General features: G+C 38.7%; 1 protein-coding gene across 1 annotated transcript; it reads left to right on the top strand.

The window, feature by feature from the left end:
* Positions 1-1,794: 1,794 nt before the first annotated feature.
* NEDD1 (NEDD1 gamma-tubulin ring complex targeting factor) lies at positions 1,795-25,239 on the top strand. Its single transcript, XM_062492355.1, has 16 exons — positions 1,795-1,845; positions 2,375-2,468; positions 2,830-2,973; positions 4,810-4,904; positions 6,293-6,409; positions 7,595-7,735; positions 12,471-12,700; positions 13,666-13,867; positions 14,831-15,017; positions 17,573-17,704; positions 17,853-17,894; positions 18,318-18,541; positions 19,264-19,408; positions 19,724-19,880; positions 22,188-22,254; positions 22,964-25,239. Exons 3-16 carry the CDS (start codon positions 2,838-2,840, stop codon positions 23,066-23,068), a joined length of 1,980 nt encoding a protein of 659 aa, XP_062348339.1. The 5' UTR covers positions 1,795-1,845; positions 2,375-2,468; positions 2,830-2,837; the 3' UTR covers positions 23,069-25,239.
* The last annotated feature ends 234 nt before the right edge of the window (positions 25,240-25,473 follow it).

Below are 25,473 nucleotides of genomic sequence, written 5' to 3'. Positions count from 1 at the left end.
CAGTGGTTCCTTACCAATGCCAAGAACAAGCACAGCACAGGCACTGGCATAAAAAAACCCAAAAAACAGCAAAGGTCATACCAGCAGGAAAAAACTGATTTAATTGAGGGGCTGTAACAGAAGGAAGCAAAACATGCTAACTGTGTTTAATTAAATTCCCCCAAATTTTTAATTGTTCAAGGTTTCAGGGCTTGTCAGGCAGGTGCTCAGCTATCTGTCTGTACAAACAGGTATGCTCTACAGTGAGGAGATAAAGAATAAAAGGTAGAGGCTGTGCTAAAGGAAAGGCTTTACATGCTCTCTGTGCTGAAGCTAGAATGGAGTAACAAGCACTGGCTTTAGAAGTGAAACATGACAGGTTTAGCAGAAAATTAGGAAGTGGAGTGAGGGTAGAATACTTGCAGGAATGCTGTGGATCTCTTAATACTCAGCTGGGAAGGCAGGTGATTGAATATATAAATTATGACTAATGATTGTTTAATGAGGATTCATAGCAATGATCCTCATTGCTGTAGGGAAATATTGGCATTTTGTGTAACAGTGGTATGATCTCTCCTGATTCTGAGTTCACTTATACAGACTAGATATTAAATGATCTTGGAAACTCAAAACTGGCATCAGAAAAGGAAAGTAAAACAGGTATTTCAGCTCGACTGAGGGTTCTGAGGTTTAGAGGGTACACAGGGTAAAGACTCACTCGAAAGCAGATCTCTACAGAAAGTTTTGCTACAGGTTCCACGTCTAATATACCTTTAAACTGACTATATTATTTTGTGGTTAGAGGTAGAACGAAAAGAGTGGAAACGTGTATTACCTTAAAGGAAGTGCTACCTTTAATTTTACCAAATGAAAATAAGAAAAAAGTCCCTCCTTCTGTAAAATCCAGCCTGACCAAGAAAACAATTCTATAGCAAGTTCGTATCACTAGAAGTAATGCATTAACTTCTAACATTTATTTCGCTCTGTCGCCACGATATTCCCGTCTCCCAGATGTACGGACATCCCCGACGCCTTTTGCTCAGCACTGGAATCTGCATTTCCAATTCAAAACGCGGCAGACGTGGCGGGTTTATTGCGTGGCCAGCGCCACCTTCTTTCAGCAGCTGCCAGGGCTGCGGGCTCAGGGCTCCGTGCCCGTGCGGGCTCAGGGCTCCGTACCCGTGCGGGCTCAGGGCTGCGAGCTCAGGGCTGCGGGCTCAGGGCTCCGTGCCCGTGCGGGCTCAGGGCTGCGAGCTCAGGGCTGCGGGCTCAGGGCTCCGTGCCCGTGCGGGCTCAGGGCTGCGAGCTCAGGGCTGCGGGCTCAGGGCTCCGTGCCCGTGCGGGCTCAGGGCTGCGAGCTCAGGGCTGCGGGCTCAGGGCTCCGTGCCCGTGCGGGCTCAGGGCTGCGGGCTCAGGGCTCCGTGCCCGTGCGGGCTCAGAGGCTGCGGGCTCAGGGCTCCGTACCCGTGCGGGCTCAGGGTTGCGAGCTCAGGACTCCGTACCCGTGCGGGCTCAGGGCTGCGGGCCCAGGGCTCAGGGCTGCGGGCTCAGGACTCCGTGCCCGTGCGGGCTCAAGCGCTGCCCCGCCGACCGCCCCGGACCCCTCCGGGCCGCCGTAGCGCCGGGAGCGGCGCGCGGGGGCTGCCGGGACGGGGCGTGTGAACTTGGGCGCGGCGCGGGAAGTCGGGCCGCGAGCGCGCGCGGGGCCGGGGTCTCGCGGCCGGGCCCAGTCGGGGCGGGCGGAGCCGGGGCCGGGGCCGGGCCGGTCCCGTCCCTCAGGCGGCGCTGGGCCGGGCCGGGCCAGGCCGGGCCGGGCCGGGCCGGTGGGGCGAGCAGCGGGGCTCGGCCCGGTGCCCGCCCGGCCAGGTGCGCAGCGCCGCGGGGAGAGCGCGGGAGCGGGGCCGGGGCCGGGGCCGGGCGGGGGCGATGCCGTCGCCGTGGGGCGGGGTGCGCCGAGCGGCTCCTCCCGCGGCCTCCAGGGTTGAATTGCGGGGCGGGAGACAAGCTCCGTGTGAGGCGGAAGGAGCGGCTCCGCGGGCCGATGCCGCATGAAGGCGGATGTGGACCCTGAATTTCCTGTGTAGTTTTGGGAGTGTTAACGCTCCTGACAGTAAGAACGAATGGCCTAAAGCTGTGTGGAAACGTCCCGCAAACTTTGGCTAAGGGGTGGTTGTGCTTTCAGCTGAAGGGAAGTTTACAGTCCTTGTTTGTTGGTAGTTTAAGATTACCAGGAGTAACGCTGGCAGCGTTTCAAACCGGGCACCGGTTTTTAAGTCTTAAAAGGTGTCAGTCAAAATAAATAGCGGTACATTGTTCTTGGCCTTTTTGTTTTGAAGTGTTTTATAAGTTGCGATGAAAGGTGGACTCATTGTCGCTCGTGTTCTACTGTCTAAAGGTTTAATTTAAAGGATTCTCGGATCCCTTCTTCGGAGTGGTGAAATGAACGGTTAAGTGAGGCCTTTCCAGCCTTGTGCAACAGTTTGATTCTGGTATGTATATCCCCATCTACTGGTGGGAAATGGGTCCTTCAGATACTCGGGGCGTCCTGGTAGGCAGCTGCGAACTGTGGAGATAAAGGCTTCATTTTAGTCTCTCTTGATGCCGTAGAGAGGGTGCCTTTGTAAAGAAGAAACCATGCATTTCCTGCAAGAATTCAAGTAGCAAAAGCTTGGAGTGCCTGCTGCTTTCACTCGTATATGCAGCCGAACAGTACTAACTGTTTAGCTCTCTAAATCTAAATGTTGGGGTTATCAAGAAAACTTCAATGGTAGCATTTAAAATTGTTAGGTTGCTTGGTTTATTTTCATATTTTGTGAATTTTCATTTATTTATTAATTTCTGCCCAAACAGGTGCAGCCATGCAAGAAGGCATACGTTTTGCATCATCAGGAGATGACATTAAAGTATGGGATTCCTTATCTTTCACTGTGGTGGAGCAGTTCAACCCACATACGCCCTCACATCCAGTCAGTTCACTGTGCTGGGCCAGCAATAGTATCCTTTACAGTTTCAGCCATATTTCTGTGGGTGTTCTGCAAAATTCCAGTGTTTTTTTTTCTTTCCTTTTGTTACTGGTGTTTGTAAAATGGAGGCCTGACACATTTTGAAGTCTTGTGTAAAAACATTGGTATGTCTTTTGACCAAAGCTTTGTGGTTCCCCGTGCTCAAGGGATTTACAGAATCAGTTCATGACGGTAAATAATTCTGAAGAAGTTTCTCATCTTGGAAACCAGCACCTTTCTAGTGGCTGTAATATTCCTGAATTGCCTGCCAACTGTAGAGATTACTCATTTGTTTCTTCTATAATTGATTATGATGCTCTATTTCAAGACAGTGCTTAATTAACTGGCAAGCTTGAGCAAAGTAATTGCTGCTATAGTAAAATTCTATACATAGTACAGTGAGGAAATATTTATTTCCTGGGACTTTTTGATTCCGTTAATCTTTGATAGTGTTCACTTACCTCTAAGCACTGGTTTTCTTTACGTTGCCTGTAGCATTTGGAGAGGAAGCACAAATGTGTTGTTGTGTAGGAGAACGTACATGGGGTGGTGGTGGTTTATTATCAGAGTGGATCTGACCCATTTAGGTCTTTCACCTCTGACTGAAGCCAGTTCTGGGATAATGATATAAGGGGCCCAGTGTTAGATGAACATATGAGAAATGCCAGTGGGCTCTCAGGAGAGCAGCTGGTATGGCTGTCACAGGAGAAGGTGGTGGTGCTTCATCTTGATGCAGAAGGAGGACAGGATGCTGGCACATAGCAGCTGAGTCCTGCAAGTTCTCAATGTCTGTCGTCTACATTAATGTATGAGAAAAGAAGTTATACCAACTGGAACGCAAATTAATGTTCTGACTTTGGAGCTTGTGGAGAATTTGAATATATAATAATATATAATGTTTTCATGTATATGCACAGACACTTGTATGTGTTTAGTAAACTTCATCTACAGACAATCTGTCTTACATGCTTTCTTCTACCAAGTCTCTTCATCTCCCAAAACTGAAAAAAATGAAGTACCTTGCTTTAGGGACTTGTCAACTTGTTAGGGATAAAAAGCATTAGTTCTGGTTCTGCATAGTTCTGTGAAATTACACAAAACTGCCTTAAAATAATGGAAGCAGTAGCAAGCACTGCTCTGCCTGCTGTTTCTCTTGTGTTAAATCCAGCCAATTAACCTGTGTTATTCTTAAATGAGCAAATACAGAATCGCAAAGGGCCTAAAGACTGAATGATTACTCAATTTGTTTGGTGGCAGTGCAGATGCAGTCTTCTTGCTCTGTAGTTCTATAAATGCTCTTATTACTTTGGGGTACTTGGTTTCATAAAAGGTTCTTTTTGGGCTTTTGTTTTTCTTTTCTCAGTACAGAGTGGGAGAAATTGGCAACTGCTCTTTGTACTCTAGAAACTGTATGGTGAAGTAGTCTAACCTTTGTCATGACCAGGACCATTCTTTACTTCCATAGTCTACAGACATTCCTTTGAGCTAGTGATAAATGGGGCTCTTACTTGGGGGTGTAGGGAAGCAGAATTGGAGACTGGATTAGCTGCCTTAGTGGTAAAGAGCTCTTAAATAATACCTGGCAGATATTTCTCATCTTTTCTATCAAAGAAATTGCAGTTTCTCTTGTATTGGCAAGTAAGGGCTGTAGTTAATTCAAGAGCTTCTTAATGAAAGCTTGGAAAATAGCCTTATGTGTCTGTTTCTAGGTCCTTTCAAGTGCTTTAGACTGTTTAGCCAATCTGTCTTCTGTTCAATAAGGGAAACTTCCTGTTGCTTTTATTAATCACTAGTATCCTACAATTATGCTCCTTAACTTGTGACAAAGATAGATACCTGGCCACTGCTTCTGCTGCTGGTGATAAAATAGTTGTTTCAAGCTGTAAAAGCAAACCTGTTCCACTCTTTGAAATAGCTGAAGGAGTAAGTATGAGTGATGCTTCTCCCTCATTTTTTCCCCAGTTCACTTTGTATCCCATGTGTCTCACATCTGTTCTGCCTATTGGGATCAATTTAATTTTAGTATTGTTAGAATTATGATGCATATGTAAAATATTTCCTTGTGTATTGTTAAACACATATAAAGAGTGGGGGCAATAGTGCATTTAAATAGTTCTGTCAGTAAGAAGATATAAATGCAGTTATGCAAATGTGATAAGGCAGTCAGTGGTTCAGATGTGATCTAATGTGTTAGAGATGGAATAGCTCAAGTTTGAACTTCATTTCCCAGTTTGAGCTGTCAGTATTGTGCATGCCTATGAATTATGCACTGGAAAACATAAGAGTCTATGTAGAGTTTGTTCTTGGAGTGTACGTGTGCCAGCTTCTGGAATTCCAAGAAACAAGAGAATTTGTGTTGTGATAAAGGCTTTTTTCCCCCCTGAAAAATGGAAGTGTGGCACTTCAAAAAAGTGTGACTTAGTTTTAGAAGAGTGTCTTCACATGGTCACTTAAGTAGCTTGTTAGTGTTCTAAACCATTCTAATTATTCTCCTTGGATAGTTGTTGTAATTCTTATTTGGGCAGGAAATTTTCTGAAAAGGTGTTCAAACCTTGCTTTTAGGGTGCTGAAGCAAACACCTTCAAAGGTGGGGTGTTTGTTCTGAAGATTTCATTAAATCTGATCTATAACTAATGCAATCCCTTACAATTTTATCATGTAAATAATTAGATGGACTTGTTTTTTATTCACTCAAATCTTGAACTTGAAAGTGAATTTTCAACATGATGGAACTGAATAATAATTTGTACTCAATGTAGACCTATCATTAAGATTGACATTTTTTTTTTCCAAAAACTGGTTCTTCGGTGATTATTTTTAAAAAATCACTTAACTGAATTATGAGGTTTTCTGCTATAATATTCCCTGTAATGTTTAGGGAATGTGAAGTATGTAACTTAGATGACTCCTTGATTTTCTTCTAAAGAGTTTTTTTTCCTTAACTTAGGATTTTTGGAAAAATACCTCAGTACCTGAATAAAATACTGTGATTACGCAGAGCTATAATTTAAAGGGGAAATGTGTATTGGAGGAAAAGGTGCCAAAAATTAAATGGGAATGGGGAAATGAGAGTATTTGAAGGTTTATTAATTAATATATTTATGTTTTAAAGTATATTAAATGTATGCCCAATCTGGACTTGATTTAAAATGCCTTTTGTTAGGCAAAGGCTGTGGAGTATGAATAGGTCTGTCTGTCAGTGGGACTATTTGTGCTGATGAAAATGAAAACACACATCAATGTGTTTGAAGTAGATTTGAATAAATCCCCTAATTATCTTTAGCTTACTTTTTTCCTTCTTTCACCGTTAGGCAAAGCAGACATGTGTGGGCTTGAATTCTAGTTCTTCGTATCTTGTCAGTGGAGGCCTTGATAACACAGTTAATATCTGGGATTTGAAGTCCAGGAAGATTCACCGCAGCCTAAAGGTAAGTTTGGTTGAGGAAGAAGTGTAGCTTTCTACTCCCAGGTTTTGCTGCCAACTGTGAAAAATATATTTTCTCTGAGTCTGGTGTGTGTAGGATCAAGGTCACTGATAGGAGCTAGCACACATCTCGTCTTGTTCAAGTTTGTGTTCTTTGTGTGCTGTAAATAGCAAATTTAACAAACATGTAACTTGGTGTTTTCGGAGTACAATTCCATAATAATATATGGTTTAAATTTTCAGAATAGACTTCTTATTTTGCAAATTTTTATTGGTGTTATCTGATGGGGATTTTTTCCAGGAGTTGTATTCCAGGTAATTGGTGTTTCTGATATGTTGAATGAGAAAACACTTCTGAATTTGTGGAATACTGTAGCAGAACTAATGTTGTGCAAAACTGGGAGATGGTTGTCTTCTAATCAACACAGTATGAATTCTCTAAAATTTTTTTATGATCCATGAAATGTAAGATGGTTTAGTGTCTTTCCCAGATGCTTTCAGTAGATGGTTTAGCCTTATTTAGCACCACTGTTTTAAGAGGCTATGAAACTTCAGCTTTGATTTATTATTTTCTTTTTTCTTGGACTTACAGAGTTACAGTTGGAAACAAAACCTCTAGGTAGCCAATACAATACTTTAAATTCCTTACTTTTGGGTTAGAAGTACTCAATTGTCTTCCCTATATAGAAATATAGGGGAAAATAATGTGTTCATTATACACGATATCAACACTGCAAGTGATGTGCTGAAAAACTGGTTGGTAAATATATGCATTAATGCTAAAAGGGACAGAAGGGGAAGTTGTTAGTAGTACATCAGGTTAACAGAAAGTAAATTCAAATATTGCTGGTTTCTGGGAGACTTTACTTTAAAACAATGTTCATAACACCTATGGTAAATATCTCTGTGGTTGTCTTTTTAAAATATTGTATACAATTGTGATAATCTTTACTAATTTATTAAAACCACTTAATGCAAACAGTCAGAGTGGTTGTAATTGATCTTTGGTATGTTTTGCTGCTGTTTTCTGTGATATTCCATAACAACTCTTAAATATTTTAAAATGTTACAGATGGTCAGTAAAAATCAAGCTGAAGTTTTTTTGTGTTTTTTTTTTTTTTTTTTTGCAAAAGCATAAATTAGGAAGAATGTATTTTAACATTCTCCTTCTAACTTCCCTTTCCCACAGGAGCATAAAGATGAGGTCACATGTGTTGCATATAATTGGAATGATGGCTATGTTGTTTCTGGATCTTTGAGTGGTGAAATCATCCTACACAGTGTAACCACCAATTTATCAAGTAGTCCCTTTGGTTATGGCAGCAGACAGGTAGGCTCTCTGTGTTAAGTTCATTTCAGGTGCTAAGCTTAATTTGCAGTCTTTAGAAATTGAAAGTACATATCAAGAGCTTTTAAGTTTTGGTATTCTGTTTCATTTTAATTTTTAAGAGTGCCCTTAAGGAAAGGACAAAGCAGACCACTCTCTGCATTATAGCCTTAAATACTAAGTAGCATCAAAATGCACATTTCTCAAGTGCCTTTTTTTCTATGCAGGTTGCAGCAGATTTTACTTGGTACACACAGGCTCCTCAAGAACAAACTTCTAGGTATCTTAGAAGTGATAAAGGCACAGTTGGCTGTACAAACTAAAGCAGGATTTCAATTCACCAGTCAATGTATGTTGTTTCAGAGGGCAAAGACCATGCAGCCTGGATCCTAACTTACTCAAAGCTATCTGTACAGTGGGGGTGGAAGCAAGCCTGTATTTGGAAATAAGTTTATTTAATCTGTAGATTAAAATTGCACAGCTGCACAAAGAGAAAAGTAATGAGGTTTTATCTTAACAGCTACTTAGGTGTTTAGTCAGTATTTGGGAGAACTAGTTTGAAGGAAGATTGTGCAGAAGGCAAATACAAAGCATATGTACTACTTAAGAACCTTGGTAGGGTTTGCCACTGCAATTCCTTTCTGCAGACTCAAAAGATATTAAAAGAATTAGTTGTTATCACAAGGGGAATTGCCTTGATATAAGAACATTTGCAGTAGTAAATGAGCTGTGTTGTCCCAGTGGAAATTCCAGTGTGTGCTCTTAGTGTGAATTGTCTTGTCCTGTGGATAGCCATGTGTTTGAGTTCTGGGCATGCTTTAGTTGTTTACTGAATCATTTTTACAGAGGTAGGAGCTGCCTAGGGGATGCAAAACTGTTGCTTTGGTCCTAAACCTGACCTTTAGCGTTGCAAGGAATTCTGAAGTTGTGACTTAACTCCTTTTCTGTTACTGCAACAGCTTTTTCAGTCTTAGATTGCAGATGGTGTCAAATTCTTCTCCTGTCTTGCACGAACAGTATAACGTGGTGAAAATTCTCTTACAATCTCATAGCATCTTGGGAATTATGGTATACTTTCTGATGAAAAATCTCTGTTAGATTTAAACTATCTCTGCTCCTAGATGCTGTAGTGTGTGATCCATCACCGATCTCAGACTTATATTGAAGCAAAATTGTACTTCATACTTGGTTTGATCTTAAAAATCCATCTGTATAGTCAGGTCATTTTTCTGATTTGATCGTTACGATCTTATGAAGAATGTGGATGTGAGGCAGGAGCTGCAGGGAGGTCTGTGGCTAGATTATGTATCTGAGGTTAATATCCAAAGTGGGGACTATGCTGCTAGTTAATTGGAAAATGAAATTCTTGTGAGGATGATTTGCATGAACCTGTTTGATATATTCAGTTCTTTCTGCCAGAAAGTGATTAGGAGTAAGAGATACGCTGTGAATAACTATTTTGTCAGATGAAATCAAGAAGTCTGCTCCAAAGCCGAGTGACCTTTAGGATGGATAAAACTATTTGATGTGTTAGAGTAATTGCAAACAAAGAGCTCCTGTTCACATTTCGAAGGGTCTATAACATTTTCTTAGGGAGGGCAGTTATTTGATTATAGTTTTAATTTAAAATGGAATTAAGCTATGATTTTGTAATGAGTTGGCTAGCTGGATGTCCCAGTTTATCAGCTTGTCTTTGATCCTAAAAATCGTCTTTACTTTTGTGTGCAGAAATGGCTTTATTACTGTTTTGGGTTTTAATTGGTGAATTGATTCTGCAGTGAAGTGAATATCTGAAGACTTGTGTAATTCTGTTAGATTTAAAAAGCCTTTACTTGATTTATAGCTTAGGGGCCAGGTTTCCTTAAGAGTAAACTTGAATAGATAAACAGTGTATTATGCTGTTTCGCCCTGGTGCTAGTTTTCTGGCTTAGGAAGGGTCACCACTCCATAGTAACTTTTTTTAGAATTGAGGAATGTGAAGTTGAACTAACCTTATAAATTTTAGGTTGTCTATGTTTGATTCAGCATGATGGAATGTAGTTTTCCATGCCAACTAATTTCTCATGTTGTGTCGATTCTACAAGTAGTAGGATAGCCCAAGGTTGCAGTACTTTCTCTGACTTTAAACAAAATTCTTTTCATAGGACCACTGGCCTACATTCTGTTAATTGATTTTAATTTAGAACACCTTTGTGTTTTATTAGAATTGAGTTCTTGCAGAGTTGTTTGCAGATCCCATAATTTGTCTTTGCTACTGGTATTCATTTAGACTACCAGATTCTTATCTGCTTGCTGTTGGGAGGATAAATTAAAGTTTGTTTCAAAGTAAAATGTTTGTTCAAGTCTTGACTGCCTGGTGCAATTCTCCTAGCAACAGGATTTAGTTTAGCTGTTTGAACAGCTGGCTGGTTTGTAAAGGAGTGTGATGGATTCTGGCCACTCTATATAGTGAAAAGCTTATCAGCTTTAAAGCTAAAAGTGGGGAGCAATGGTAGTATGGGGAATATAGGCATATGAAAGAAAATGGAGCACTTGCCCAGACCTGTGAGATTATAAGGATAAAGGAGAAAAGGAAATGGATGGCTTGGTAGGATAGCCAGGGAGATTTGAGAAGAGCTGGAAGAGAGTAATCTTGGTGGGCAGAAGTACAGCAGTGAGAAAATGAAACATGAGCAGATGCCAGGGCAGTAAGGAGGAAGGTGTTCAGAGGTGAAGAACTGTGAGGATCAGGAATATTGCCTGTGTAGATCCTGTTTGTAATTAAAGATGTTACTCCTGCATCTCTCAGTATTTTTTCAATGCAAAGAAACAGAAAAAAATGATGATAAAATTGTGACCAGCAGAGGACTGTATTAATGATGAAGAGTTGTACTCGTTCCTATTTGAATATGCAGTTGAAGGTGCCACCTCTTTAAAGCAGGGTTGAAACAATTTAGCTTCCAGCAAGGCACACAATACAAGTGCTGGAAATGATGCTGGAAGAATATGAAGCAACACATACCTCCTTTAAAATGAAGTTAAAAATACTTTCATTGTCGAACTTGTTCAATATTTTCAGTAGTGCTTATGATAGTAGAAGTAAGGTCAAAACTGGGAAGGGTGTGGAGCACGGGTCTTGTGACGAGCAGCTGAGGGAGTTGAGGTTGTTCAGCCAGGAGAAAAGGAATCACAGGGAGACCTTATTGCTCTCTACAACCACCTGAAAAAATAGGTATGAGCAAGGTGGGGGTTGTTCTCTTTTCACAGGTAAGGAGAAGAGAAAATGGCCTCAAGTTGCACCAGTTTAGATTGGACTTTAGGATAAAATTCTTCTCTAAAAGGGTAGTGAGGCATTGAGACATGCTGGTCAGGGAAGTGATGGAGTCATCATCCCTGAAAGCATTCAAAAGAACACATAGGTGTGGCATTTAGGGACATGGTTTAGTGGAAAACATGGCAGTACTGGGGTAGGGCTTGGACTTGATGATCTTCTGAGTTCTTTTCCAGACTTAATGATTCTGTGGTTCTAGGTAGAGCTGTGCTGAAACCCAGTAGGAAGGCATTTGCCCGTAAGAGAGGATTGTGTCAGTATCAAAAAATGATTGAAGCTATAGACTCAGGAATAATTGTGACAGAGTAGAAATCATGATACCAGATTTAGGGGACGAGCGAGGCTCTTATTAGAGTAGGATTTCAAAATTCCCAAGGGAGAGGAGGAGGTGGGTTTCTTAATATAAAGTGACAATCACCAAAACAGACTCAAAAAAGAAAATTCAATCTAGGATATTTCAGGGTGGATCTTTACAGTATAAAATGGATGAAATGTTACTGCTGTTGCAAAGACTAGCAAAATATTTTGAGGCTCATAAAATATTATTGTTGTCCATATTCAAGAAAGATTCATACTGGGAGAGTTGCAAAAAAACCTGATGGTACTGAAAAAGCAGTCCTGGGGGACTCTCTTTTTTATAGCAAAATAAAGCCTGAAGGAAGGTGAACTTGCTGTTCTTTAAAACAGGGGATAGCAGCACTGAGGAGTTTGGAAGCTGTTTAAGTGTGAGGGCATTATGGTCACAGGAGCAAATAGGTGCAGATGGGTCATAAGTAGAATTCATCAGGAAATTGAGTACTGTGGTATTAGAGCAGTGAGCATCTGAAACATGCTCTGAAGCAATGTGGTGGAAACAAAATATCTTTTCTGAAAGGCAAGTTGAATTCCTGGATTACCTGGTGCTGGGATAGCAAGGCTGTGTGTGATAAACCATGCATGTTATCCTCTGTTGTGGTCTTAGTCCACAGGTTGAAGTCTGTTCTGTGTGTCTCATCAGATTGACTGATATCCAAGTACCTCAAGTCAGTGAAGGGGAATTAAGTTTGACATTCTTGGCCGGGTAGACTAGTTGGTGAAATAATGTACTTTGGCACTCCTATAATTTTAGATGTGATGTGGGGTTTTTTTGTATGAAGGCATGATATTTGCTGAAAATTGGGAAACTTTTCTGGAAGTTTCATTTTTCTTCGTAATATTGCTGAGCAGCTCCTATGGTACCCTGTAAAAGTAAAAAAAAAAAAAAAGTCTTCCTCCCCATAGCAAAAATGGCATTGTAATGCAAAATTATTTTTTTCTGGTTTTTCTGTTTCAGAGTTGAAAGCCATTATAGACTACTTAAACTTTGTATTCCTAATCTGTTTGTGTCTTCAGAAAATAATATAATTTTTAATATTGGTATTAAAATTCATTTTTATGTCTGTTTTACAGCCTATTCGACACTTGAAATATTCATCTTTTAAGAAATCCTTGCTGGGCACTGTTTCTGACAGTGGAAATGTAACTCTCTGGGATGTAAATAGCCAGAACCCATATCATAATTTTGAAAATACTCATAAAGCACCAGCCTCAGAAATCTGCTTTTCTCCAGTCAATAAGCTGTTGCTTGTAACTGTAGGTTTGGATAAAAGAATTATTCTCTATGACACTCTGAGTAAAAAGTAAGTATATGAAAGACCTTTTGATTTTAGAAGATTCCTTATTTGGGTTTTATAGACTGAAAAAATGTGCCTAATTATGACATGAATTATTTCATTCAGCCCCAGTGCAGAACGGTTGAAGTGGAGAGCCTGCCCCATAGTCCGTTTTGCTTTCTAAGTTAACAAACAAACAGTTGAAAAACCCTGAGGCATGTGGGAACTAATTGAAGTCCATTTTATGGTTTATGTTCTCCAGTGCTTGTTAGGGGCTTTTCTTGTTGATAAAGAGCAGCTCATTTCTGTGAGGGGCAGTACAGCCTGTGGGGACCATCAGCCATGTGAGCTTAGCTTGCCTGCTTTTCTAGTAAAGATAAAAGAGTTAAGTGGTGTGCAGAGCTGCTGAGATGGGGAGAATGTTGGATGAAAAGGCAGGAAGGATGGGACATGGGTGATGGGACTTTTTCGCAGGAGGATAGAATGGCAGATGGTTTCGTGGGACACTGGCTTTAGCATGAGTAGTGTTTTTACTCTAGCTGAATAGAGCAGCTGTCTGTTTACATTTTGGAAGGATGTAGTAGAAGGATTCAAACTGAGACCTGAAGTTTTTCCCAGAGCTGTGGAAAGGGTAGAATTGATAGGCTTGGGAAGCTAGAGGATGAGAAGATGTATATAGTATGATTGCTGCGGCAAATGATGATAGCAGTAAATAATGTTGAAGGCTGTTGATTCTGTCCCCATGAAGTCTTTTGGGGCATATGCAGTTTTTTTTCTTGTTAAGTGTTATTGCTTGGTGTAGGCCTGATCCACTGTTTCTTAAAATAGTTCACTGAATTTACTTTGCACCGAGGAAGTTGAACTACTGACCTGTAGCTGAATTATGAAAGCTTTTATATATTACATATATTTATTTTTTTCAGATATTCTGTGTTGAAAAGTCCAACTTGCGAATTCTAAAAGATTCATCCTGTCCTTTCCTGTATTTGAAGGTTACTGACAACAATTGTAGCTGATTTTCCTCTGACCACAGTAGACTTCATGCCTGATGGTACTACTTTGGCAATAGGATGTTCCCGGGGAAAGATCTGCCAGTATGACTTAAGACAACTGACATCACCAGTGAAAACAGTTACTGCTCACAAAGGCTGTGTGAAATGCATACGTCTTCAGTTCAGTAGCACTTCTTCCAAGGTATTTTTATTATTCAATATGCAGATTAATGAAAGCAAAGCATGAGTTTAAGTTCTAAAAGAAGTTTAGCATTCGTTGTCTAAGCATTACAGATGGCAACAAAATTAGATCATACCAGTGTAGGAATTATAAACTGCTTGGTCTTAACTGCTGTTTTAGATATTGTTAATGTGGAATTCCCCCCACCTGCTGACCTCAGTGTAGAAATAAGTGGAAGTTACAGTCTTCTAGGTTTTCTGGTGTGGATAAATCTTTACAGATCTGTACAGATCTTACAGAACTTTACAGATCAGTTTGTGGCACCTCTGGTTATTTGTAGGCAGTAGCAGAAAGGTCTGTAATGGCCCTTCTGCTTAAGGAGAAGACACAGGGCTGCTCATCTGAAGATATTTTCTGTGTCCTGTGTATGGACTTCTGCTAGCTCATATAAACCGTAAAGAAGTTAATTGTATAATAGAGAAGACTTAAGAAGTTCTTCCAAGACTTAATTAGGCTCTACTGTTTCCAGAAATCCTGTGCTTCCAGTTAGTGGACTCTGAGAGAACCTTTGAAATGGATTCTTTACCACTCTGAGACATACCTTCTCCTCTAGCACACTTGCTGCTAGTGGTTAACTACCTGTAAAATTTGTAGTCCCTAATAATGTCATAATGTCTTTTTTTCTGCTGTGTCTAAATCTGGAATCAAAATTGACTCATATGGGGTCACTCCACTGTTAAATTGTTGCTATCCTTGTGGAGATCCTCACAGTATCTGTATGATAATATGGATGTTTCCCATGCTCTTTGAAGTTACATGAAGACACTTTTTTTTTGTATTTATAAAAGCATATCTCCTAGGCAACTTTTGCAACTTGAACTGATTGTTTTTGCTGTTTTTAAAAAGGAAAGTATATTGTCTTGTATTTTTACTGCTGGCTGAAGAAATAATAGCTTCTCTTCATTGGTTCTATGTTTTCTTCAGTCTAACCTCACAGGTTCTTCAAATAAACCTGTGTCCAAAAGAGTAGAAGTCAAAGCTGGTGGTAATCTGGGAGGAATTCAAAATACTGGCATCAAAAACATTGCCTCTCAAGGATCAGCAACAGTTTCCTCTCATCTTACACTGACAAATGAGAATAAGGGAGGAGAGATTTTTCAGGAGAAAACAGGTAATGTTGTGCTCCTACTCTTACAATAGTTGGCATATATGGAAGATGGAAGCAATATTTTGTGTTTTGACCATTACAGTCTGGAAATTTCACTGAGGCAAGGGCATTTGTTGGGAACTGCTGTGTGGATGTGCATGCACATACATATACTTCTTTTCCCTCCCCACTGCATAACACATGCTATGAGACTGTAGGACATAAATTGGGTCCTACTATAAGCTTAAGACACATGAAGTCTTGAAATTGTGGTGGTACTGTGGGACTGTCTCTTGCATTCTGACTTCTTGTAGATTATCTTTATGTACATAATAGAGTTTCTGATGCAGTGTCTGCATGGAATGTAGAGATAAAGATTTGCAATTTTGTTAACAAATGGGAGTAACAGACCTCACCCAAAAAAAACCAACCGAAGAAAACACAGGATAAAAAAGCAACCTAATCCAAAAACCCAAATGACAACTGACTGTATTTTTGTGAGTGGCATGATTCCACTATCACGTGGTAGGAAAGATGTTAAATATAGGTGCAAGTATGATTAGTTGTATAACTGTACTTGCTATCTATGTCTCTGAAATTAACAAGTTCTTTATAAGAATTCTGAGCATTCCAAAACTGCCACTGTGTGAAATGTACTCTGAAAATTTTATTTAATTCAAGAGTTCTGAAAATACCGAATCAGCAATCAAATCTGTTGGTTTGATTCTTGAAAAAAAACTATCTTCAATCCATTTTAATGTAACAGCACTTTCCCCCTCCCTTTTAAAAGGAGGAGAAATACATTTAGTAACAGTAATTAGGCAATAAGCCACTGCAGTCCATAGGGATGTGTATTAATGACCTCCCCAGGGTATGCAGTGAAGTATGGGATGAAAGTAGAATGTTTATTGTGTATGGAAGAAGGGCTGCTAATCAACACTACTGAGTGGTATGGAAAATAGTATTTTGGTTAAAGCATACAGAGTATTTTCTTTATTTGATGATGTAATGGCTGAAACCCCTTAAAGAGGATCATGCATAATAAATAAATGTTTTAAGAAAGTAAAGGTTTGCCAAGCAAAACAGTTTTCCTTGCTTTTAAAGTGAACACTCAGATTAAAGGCCTCTGAATACTCCAGAAGATAGGGTCTTTAAGGTTAAAAATGGGAATGGATGAGATACCACAAATTTCATTGTTGTCTGGAATTTCTTCTAGATCTGTTCATGGGATTTAACTTTGGAGAAATAAGGGGCATTCAGTGAAGTAATGTGATAGCATATTTAAACAAAATTGAGGCTTTCAGTCACAGGTATTTTTAAAGTACAAAAGCATAAATGAAGTTTAAATATGATGAGAAGGCTGGATGTACTTTGAGCTGGCTTCCATAAACTCCCATTTACAACTGTTCTGTGCTTTAGGTACCTTACTACATTTAGATTACTGGGAATGGATAGAAGTGCACAAGATATTTTTGCCCAATTTTACGTCACACTTTTTCCACGTAGATCCTCTAAACTCTGTCACGCAGGTTGATAATGCACTTTGGATTTGACTCAGTATACCAAGTATTTACTTAACTAGCAGGTGCAATCCCATGTTGGTGTCACAACTGACACATCTGAAGGAGTGAAAAATGTAATACATTAATCCGTTTAAATGTGAAATTGTAAACATGACTCAGATTCTACTTAATGTAAATACAAGGACAAGATTAATTGCAGTCACCCACACAGTCATATTTGGATCACTTCAACAAGCAATCCCATATAGAGCAGTACTTACAGTTTTATGAACGTTTAGTGAAATTACCAAAGTTTTTTTGGTAGTTGTCTGAGCAGTTCAATTCACTTTCTAAAACCTGTTGTTTGAATAATTACTGGGGATTTTTTTTGGACTTAAGATGCACTTCCATTATTCAGTCAACTGTCCTTGGTACCATGCATATAAAATCTAACTTCCCCCCTTCCCCCCTGGCTTGGGTAAGGGATGGGCCTTGAAAGTAGAGTGAGGAAATGTCTAGGAACAAGTTTGGTTGGGTTTTTTTGTGTCTGCAGTTGTAATTCAAATTTGATTTTCTAATACTAGAATATATGCATTGATTTTTCTAATATTAGAAATAAGCAGAGAATATGCTAACACTAGATAAGCTTTAAAAAAGGTGTTTCATATAATTTCCCTTGGAATGCTTAATGGCCCTAGTACAGCAAACTTTTCTTATTGCAGAACAAATTTAAGTTTTTATCATCTAAATATGGTTACCTTATTAGCAGAAGGTGTAGTGGCTACTTTACACTTCACCTGATCCATCATAAAATTGCTGCACCCATCATAGTGATTTCTCTGAACATGGGTGGGTTCTCCAATTTTACAAGCCTCCTCTTTAGCTTTTAGTTGTAGTACCTTTGTTGACAGCCCAAATGAGGAAGTTAAAATTGGCCCTCTAACTAGCATCTGCAGACAGTTCTGAAGTGCTTACTGGATTTCACAAGTATCATGCTTGGTGTGAAATTGTTTAGCCATAATTTATGTTATTTTTTGAAAAGGTCACTTACTAACTGAATGATATTGTCCTTTGAAGGTTTTCCCCATAGTTCCAGCTTGGATGTCATTCCATCTAAAGAAACAGATCATGGGAAGAGTGGTGAATTAAAAAATTTTGATGATTTGGGTCGAAGTAGTTTAGGAGATGTGTTTTCTCCTGTCAGAGATGGTAAGTTACTAGTACTAGAATTTGTAGAGCATCATTTGTCTCTTACTGACTCCTGTACCTATTTGATATTTTAATCTGTCTTTGAGTAGTAATTCGATGCAGTGATAAAAATAAACACTTCATCTACTTGTGTTCTGCTGTTTTGTAGATATTATTGCAAATAAAGTGACTGAAGATCCTCAAGGAAATGGTAAGCTTATACCAGTGATAGGCCTTTGGAGGTCTGTGCTAGTTCTCACATACTGATTTTGTCATACCATTGAAAACAAACAAATGACCCAAACAGACACTGAAACAGCTTTTCTGGAAATAGTCTGACACATTGAGAGACACAATATGGTACCAGGAAGTCAAGAGTATAGTCCTAAAGTGATTGGGTTTTTTCCTTTATACAATTTGTAGTGATATACAGAGGCTTTTTATTTTTTATTACTCTTATGGTGCCCCCACCCTTATAAGTGAGATGGAAGGATGTATCTTTTCTAGAGCACATTTTTGGGTGATTTCTTTTGTCAGTCAGTTTTGTATGAGTGTGCAGGCATTTTAACTGTGGGATGGATTTGGTGTATATGTTTATTGACCTATATGTTTCATCTTTCCCTTTTCATTTTAGGCCTGGATTTCCAGTCCTACCTGTTGGGTTTGGATTTTCTCCCACAGCCGACCATTACCTTTCCAGTGAAAAGAAGCCCAGTGGTCAGTAGTGCACAAGGGACACAGTCTAGCCCATTACATGCACTTGCAGGATCACCTATTAAAGAAGAAGAGGAACATCCCGAGACTGACTCTAAGAAGATAAGTCTTGGAAAACAAGAGTCTAAAGCTATCTTAAAGCAGGTATTCTTATTATGAGTGGTCCTTTTGGAATCTTGACAGAGTATTACTGCTTGAAGAAAGAAATCCTGAGTAACGCCCCATCTGATTTTATTTTGCAACTCTCTTTGCACACTGTTAACACAAATCTGTAAAACCTTGTGTGAAATAGGTGAATTTGCCTTCAGTAATGGAAGGTAAATGTATGTTTGTCTTAAATAAGGTCAGATTATCTAAGTTCCCATGAATCAAAACACATAGCCTGAGAAGTATTTTGATTTTTGTAGAAAATCAAGAAGGATCACTGGATGGTTGCATGGGTATGATTGATGGTTGTTTGTTAGGTCAATTCCACCCTTTTCTTCCCCTGTTTTCTGTCTCTGTTTTTCTCGAGATATCTTTGATATGCCTCTGCACAGAGCTTAGCTACTTTTGTATTGCTCTTGAAAAGTCTGAGTTTGCTAAGAGTGATACAGCTTAGTCACAACATTTTTGATGTGAAAATTAGAGGCCCCCATCTTTTGCGCTTGCTTCTGTGTGCCGACTTTAGGCAATTTGGAATGTTTTAGCAATCAGTTTTTCAGATATCTTGCTAGGAAATGAAAAGCATGCATTTCTGAACAGATTCCCAAGAGCAAATGTATTTGGAAGTGCATTTCAGAAAACTTAGTCTTCAAGTGCAATTAGACAATTGTAGCAAGTAGATTTCATCTTTCAAATAAAAAAAAAATTATTTTTGTTGTCAGGTTTCGAAACCAAGCTTACCAAGCATAGAACCTATAACTTTAAGTTCTCCACCATCATCTACTCCTGATGCAAATGAGAAACTAATGAAGAATATTCAGGCCCCTCCTGCATATGATCTACCCGTAAATGGTACTACCTCAACAAGTAAGTTGATAATTTTGGCCCAGTTCTAGGTGTGGTTAATTGTAAACTGATGTGAAATCTGATAAAATGGACTTAGCATTAAAAAAGAACATCTGATCTCAATTCTGTAGATTGAGCCAGCTTTCCTAGAATGTCGCTAGTTGTCTCTGAAAAGACTCCTTATAAATCTGATTTGTTTTTTTATTACCAAGCAATAGTTGAGGTAAAATTAATTAATTAAAATAAATATTTTTAAAAATGCATCAGTGTAATGCAGTATATGAGTGGTTTTTATTTGTCTTGAGGGTTCTCAGTGTTTTATTTTCAATTGTAAAGGTTCAAAGATAACACCACCTGTCACTGCTGGAGTTGCAAGCTCATTGTCAGAAAAAATAGTAGAAACCATTGGGAGTAGCAGACCAAATGCACCTCTGACAGCAGTTCAAATAAACTTCATTCAGAATATGATACAAGAAACAATGGATGACTTCAGGTACTGGTATTCCTGCAGAGTGTTGTTGCTTTCAGTGATATGTTTCCTTAATTCGGTGTTTCAGCATCTGCTCAAACAAATTTCTCTTTGGATTAGAAAATTACACTATTTATAGCCCTGTTTTTGAAAATCTAGGTATGAAACTTTAGTTTTTAATAGCTCTGATGACTAATTAGACTGATGCCTCTGAGGGCTGTTGGTACATGACTTTGCTGGTGTTTCCAGAGTGAGTGAGTATTTCTCAGATGGTAAGATAGCGAGGTCTCTACTCTTTTCCTGAAGCCTTGCACTTATTTCTTTCCCTCTTTGCTCATCTCCCTATCCCAGCAGGATAAATTTCAACTTGACAGTGAGTAGAGTTTGACATAGCCAGTTGACTTGTGTTGGCTTTGATTGTTGTTATCTTGGCATGTGTAAGGTAAAACAGAGTGTGTGTATTTCTGCTGGTGGAACTTTGCATTGAAATAATGTCTGTGCAGTAAGAGATGGTTGGTGTCAGCTTACTTTGTGGGTATCTAACCAACATTCCAGTTGTCTTTTAAAGAAGTCAAATTAGCACAGTTCTATTTAGAGTGGAGTTTGAAGAAAGTGAAGAAGTTAAGCGAATCATATCTAGGGGATCACTTCCCAACCCATGTTTAAGATGAAGTAGGTTGAATGGAAATGGAGAAGAATTGCCAGATGGGGAAATGCTGCTGTCTTGATGACAAAAAGCAAAGCAAAACTAGCTTAGTAGGTCTGTGTACTATGGCTGTTCTGTATCTGCCAACAGAAAAAATACATTGAATGTTATTTAATGTCTTTACATAAATATAGTATGGTAAAACTGCCCTGAAATTTTATGGCAATAAACACACATCTGATGAAAACCTGTACTTGCTGTAAGTTCAAATGCAGACTATGTATTGTAGATGTGTTTTCTTTAAAGTCTGTGTTCAGGCACCCCACAGTTAGAAGCTATGCTTGTCAGTATTTTACTTCCAGTACCTGAGATCTGGAAGCTTAGATACTGTGTTTCTCCTCTGGCCTATACTTTCTGGAGTGGCTGGAAGGCTCTGCTGGCTCTTCTCCCAGTTGTAAGTTGCAGATATATTTAAACGGATCATAAAAAATTGTTAGTACTGGGGTCAGTAACAGGGAAGGGAACTATTGTAAGTTTCCCATTAATGTAACTGCCTTTCATCTGCTGGAATCTGAGGAAAGGATTTTTATCTTCCTTGCCTGAAATGCATTCCTCTTCAGGTTATTGGGGGAAAAACCATGAACCTTCAGGAAAAAATCAGGAATAATATATAATTAATTTGGTTCCAAAAAGATGTTTGTTTCTTTATCTCCCTGTCCTTGGGAGATAGCCTGCATCTTTGGATTTATGGGATGCTAGCTGGCATCTATACTTGATACACTTCAAGATTGCCTCCAGTAGGAATTCTGTAGCACAGTAATCTGTGGAAAAGGAAAGTGAAGATTCCCTTTGGATTTGCCATATGTTTGAGGAAAGGAAAATGAAGTAAGATCTTTGTGTGTCCACTTAAGAAACACCTTACTTTGTCACGCCAGTGGTACCCATAGTGTAGTACTCAGTCCCAGACAGCTGCACTGTGCTGCACTGTTCAGGAAGAACTTGGGAGCTTGCCTGCTTTGCTGTGAGCTGTTCTCCTTGTTTTTCCTCAGCTCCTGGAACTGTTGTATTAATGTCATGATCAGAGGCTATTTTCAAGCATGGTTTTTATAGTGTGGAATGGTTGTCCATGAATTAGCAAATTCATGTCCACTTTGCAGACAACACTGCCACTGCTTTTTAGGTAGATTAACCTGGATTATTCCATGGGCTTGAGAGTAATGTATAATTTATCACAGTTGATGTTTTGGGCCCTTTTATGAAAGCGTGTTGAAAGTCGTGTACTGAAAAGGTCTATCTTCAGGTACAGATATTTATCTTCCTCTGCAGCACTTGTGATCAAGGGATTGAAAATTAGCTTAGAATGGTAAAGTGAGAGGATCTTATAGCTTGCAAGTGAAAAAGAATCTTGATTTCACCATATATATATTTATGTTTCTAAACTGAAAAATCCTAGATCTTCTTATATGCTGAAAAAAATGGTACTTAAGAAAATCAATGTCAAAACTTTGGTAATCAGTAGCAAAAGTATTCCAAAATAAGCTGTAGAGAATTGCTTCATGGTCTAAGGGTTTCTAGACTTGATGAGAGTGAAGGTGAGGGTTTGTGGAGTTTTGGATGCTGAGGGTATGAGAGAGACTGCTTCCTAAATAAGTCTAAGCATCCTCCTTTTGCAATTCTTCCCCCAGAGAAGCATGCCATCGAGATATTGTGAATTTGCAAGTGGAGATGATCAAGCAGTTCCATATGCAGTTGGTATGTACATGGACCATAATGGGAAATATATTCAGCTTTTTGCCAATTCAATTTTGGTAATACCAAGGCATGCCATCTTCCCTCAAAACTGAAAATCTATTTTCTTTATTAAGACCAAGAAAAGGACAATTTCATGTGAAGGAGGGGGAAAGTCTGAATGGCCATCTGTTAAATTGCTTTTTCTTTGGGAAAATAATATAATAAATAATAAAGGGAACCTAGGGTTTGAGTAGGTATGAATTCCATATTTCAAGAGTTGTAAACAAATTTGGCTGCCCTTTGGAAAGGGCCAAAGTCTGGGGTAAGGAGAAGATAGATGGAATTAAAATAGAAAGCTGCACTTAAGAGTTACTGCATGCATACTGAGCTATTCTGTATTCTTTAGATTCACCTTTTTATGGTTCTTTGTTCTTTTGATCTGCATTAGAAAACCTTGTCTGGGTTCTGAGCATTTTAATGGAATCTGCATTAGTAGAGTCTCATCCTGAAGAACTGCAAAATATCCTTTGATAAAATATTCACTAATGTATTAATGATGAAAATACTGTGTGTCAGCATAAAAGGGAAAATCTTACCTTTCTTATCAAAAGTTTTTAAAAACAGAATTATCTATGTTATTTCATTTTAAAAAGAAATATGAAAGCCAATAGGATAAAACTGGAATTACTAACTTTATTATTACTGATTGGGACTTTTTTCTTTCCTGTAGAATGAAATGCACGCTTTACTTGAAAGATACTCTGTAAATGAAAGCTTAGTAGCTGAAATTGAGAGACTGCGAGAGGAAAACAAAAGACTGAGGACTCACTTCTGAAAGATTTACATTGCCAGTTTTATCAGTGTGAACTCACTACAGGTGGTGTATTGTCTCTGACAGATCATCTGTCATCACTGAAGTATTGTTTGAAGACCTGTTATTATTTTGAACACGAATCTCTTCTTCTAAATAACTAGTGTAAGGTACTATGTGTAATTATACAATTTGTGGGAGATAGGCCTGTGTAAAGAACATTTGCATCCTCATGCTGGCTGCCTTGCAATGCAGCCTTTTAACAGAAAAACTGAAAGGACAAGTACAGTATTGGAGTTGTAGCAATACGTAAAGTGCCTTTTCATAAACAAAATCAAACCAGGACAGATGCTTTTATTGGAAGAACTTTTTTATATATACACCTACTTTTCTATTTGCTTCTTTATTCTACTGCTGTCAGAAACAATCACTACAGCTTGACTTTCAGATACCTTCCTTGAAGGAAAAGGGGAGCAAAAGCTCCTCTTTTGCACAACATGGAGCCTTGTTTACAAAGAGCTGGAAAGTACAGTTGTCAGTTAGGTTTATTCAGCTGGCAACTCTTCTGCCCTGAGTAAAACTACAGCTTGAATATATTCTCAAATTCGGTGCCACAGTCTTTGCTATTGATTTCATAAGTTGTTCTTGTAAATGCTACATCAACTGCACAATGAGATTTTTTTTTGTTACTACTTTGGCTATGAACCTAGAATTCTTTTTATTTACGTGTAATTGAATGTTGTCATAGCTTGTCCGATTTGAATGCATCTTTAATCCTCAAAATGTAAATATATGAATAATATAGCCATTAACAATACAGCAATGTGTAATTGAAGTCTTTGACTGACTCAAGCACCTTTTTTTGTACCCAACCTCTCCTTCCATTGGTAGTGAAAAACACCAAATATTGAGCAGTTGTGTTGCAGTTTTGAGTCATGTTGGTTTAGCACTATTGTGGCCTTTTTCAGATAGCTGCATACCAAATCTATTACCTGGCATTATTAACAACCCTTAAAGAGTGATCATTACTTCAGTAGCATAATACTATCATACTGGTATGTAAACATTTCTGAAATGAAGCTCAGTAGGAAGTCCTGACTATTGAAGTACATGGGATATTTGGCTTGGCCTTTACTTAGCCAAAAATATTAAATTAAAACTTCAATTTTAAATTACTTTAAAAATCAAATTAAAATTATAAACTGAGTTAAAAATTTCTCTGAAAACCTTCTCCTACAGGTGCTTCTTTCTATTTAAGGCTTTCTGGAAGCTTCCTAATTTTCCCTCTAATAATTGTTTCTTTCTGTACATTTTTTAAATTAAAAAACTCAAGGACAGTCTGAAGTACATGACAGGTTAATTATTTACAACATCTAATGTTTAAATCCATGATAACACTGCTACTAAAGGAGTAGATAAATAAATGAAAGCCATAATATATAGTGTAACTTTTTGTGTGTTGCAAAACTAAAGAAAAACTCCAAACATGTCTAACGTTTCTTTACCTATGACTTTTTTTTCAAAAGATACTTTGATGTCATTTAATGAAAAACACAGTCTTGCAGCAAAATGAAGGTGTTCAAGTAGCCTTTAATACTAGAGAAACGTCTTTAAAAGTCTGTAGTTCTACTGTTTTTATAAGCTTTTAAAAATATTTCTATACCATCTATAACTTCATATTGAAAGGAAGCAAAGAATGTTGGGGTTTTTTTACTAACTTAACACACGGTGTAAAGAACTCTTTGGTAAGTTCATAGGATATGTAAGTTTGACACACAGAGCACACAGTTCATGAAGACAGTAGTAGTTGAAGGTAGCAAAAATATCTTAGCTGTGTATGCATTTTACAGTGTTAATGGAGTAACTTTGCATATTTCCATATCTTGATTTGTTCAAGTGCTCTTGCTGGTGAGCCTGGATGACAGCAGGGAATTAGACCATTATCTTGGATATTTTGTTTATAGGAAATTTGTTTTCCTGACTCCAAACTGTATAAGGTTTTTAATTCCCAAATGGAGGTAACTACAGCAAGAGTGATTAAAAGATTTTTAGGGCTTTTGTCCATATCTCAGGATTACTGTAGTGCAAATGGCAGTACAGCAATACATGGGTGTGTGGAGACCCACTCTGCCTATAACTAAGGGTATGTTTTGCCTTGTACACAATCTGATTTGTATGATAAAATAAACCTTGTGTTAACCTTTTTGAGAAAAAAGCTGTGGTGACCTGCTTATTAAAGAGAATAACTGTGTTGCAATTGTTTTGCCTCATCAGGTACCATCTACCTGAAATTTGGGAGTAATCTCTCTTCTGCCTCTGTGGCTTCACGTAGCATCCAGTCACTTCCACAGAAATGTTCACAATACCTCATGCTCTTGGAGAAAAGGAGAGATGAGCAGTTTCCCCTTCCAACTTGAAAACTGTTGCAG

The sequence above is a fragment of the Cinclus cinclus genome, chromosome 4, assembly GCF_963662255.1.
Source record: "Cinclus cinclus chromosome 4, bCinCin1.1, whole genome shotgun sequence".
Lineage (NCBI taxonomy): Eukaryota > Metazoa > Chordata > Aves > Passeriformes > Cinclidae > Cinclus > Cinclus cinclus.
Note: the sequence above shows the minus strand (reverse complement) of the source record. Positions and strands in the feature narration are given on the sequence as shown.

What these genes read in the sequence shown, in the direction of transcription:
- NEDD1 (XM_062492355.1), top strand. Translation starts at nt 2,838, where the DNA reads ATGCAAGAAGGCATACGTTTTGCATCATCAGGAGATGACATTAAAGTA. An exon ending in AGATTCACCGCAGCCTAAAG is followed by an intron (nt 6,410 to 7,594) that starts GTAAGTTTGGTT and finishes CCTTTCCCACAG; the next exon opens with GAGCATAAAGATGAGGTCAC. An exon ending in GATTTTTCAGGAGAAAACAG is followed by an intron (nt 15,018 to 17,572) that starts GTAATGTTGTGC and finishes TGTCCTTTGAAG; the next exon opens with GTTTTCCCCATAGTTCCAGC.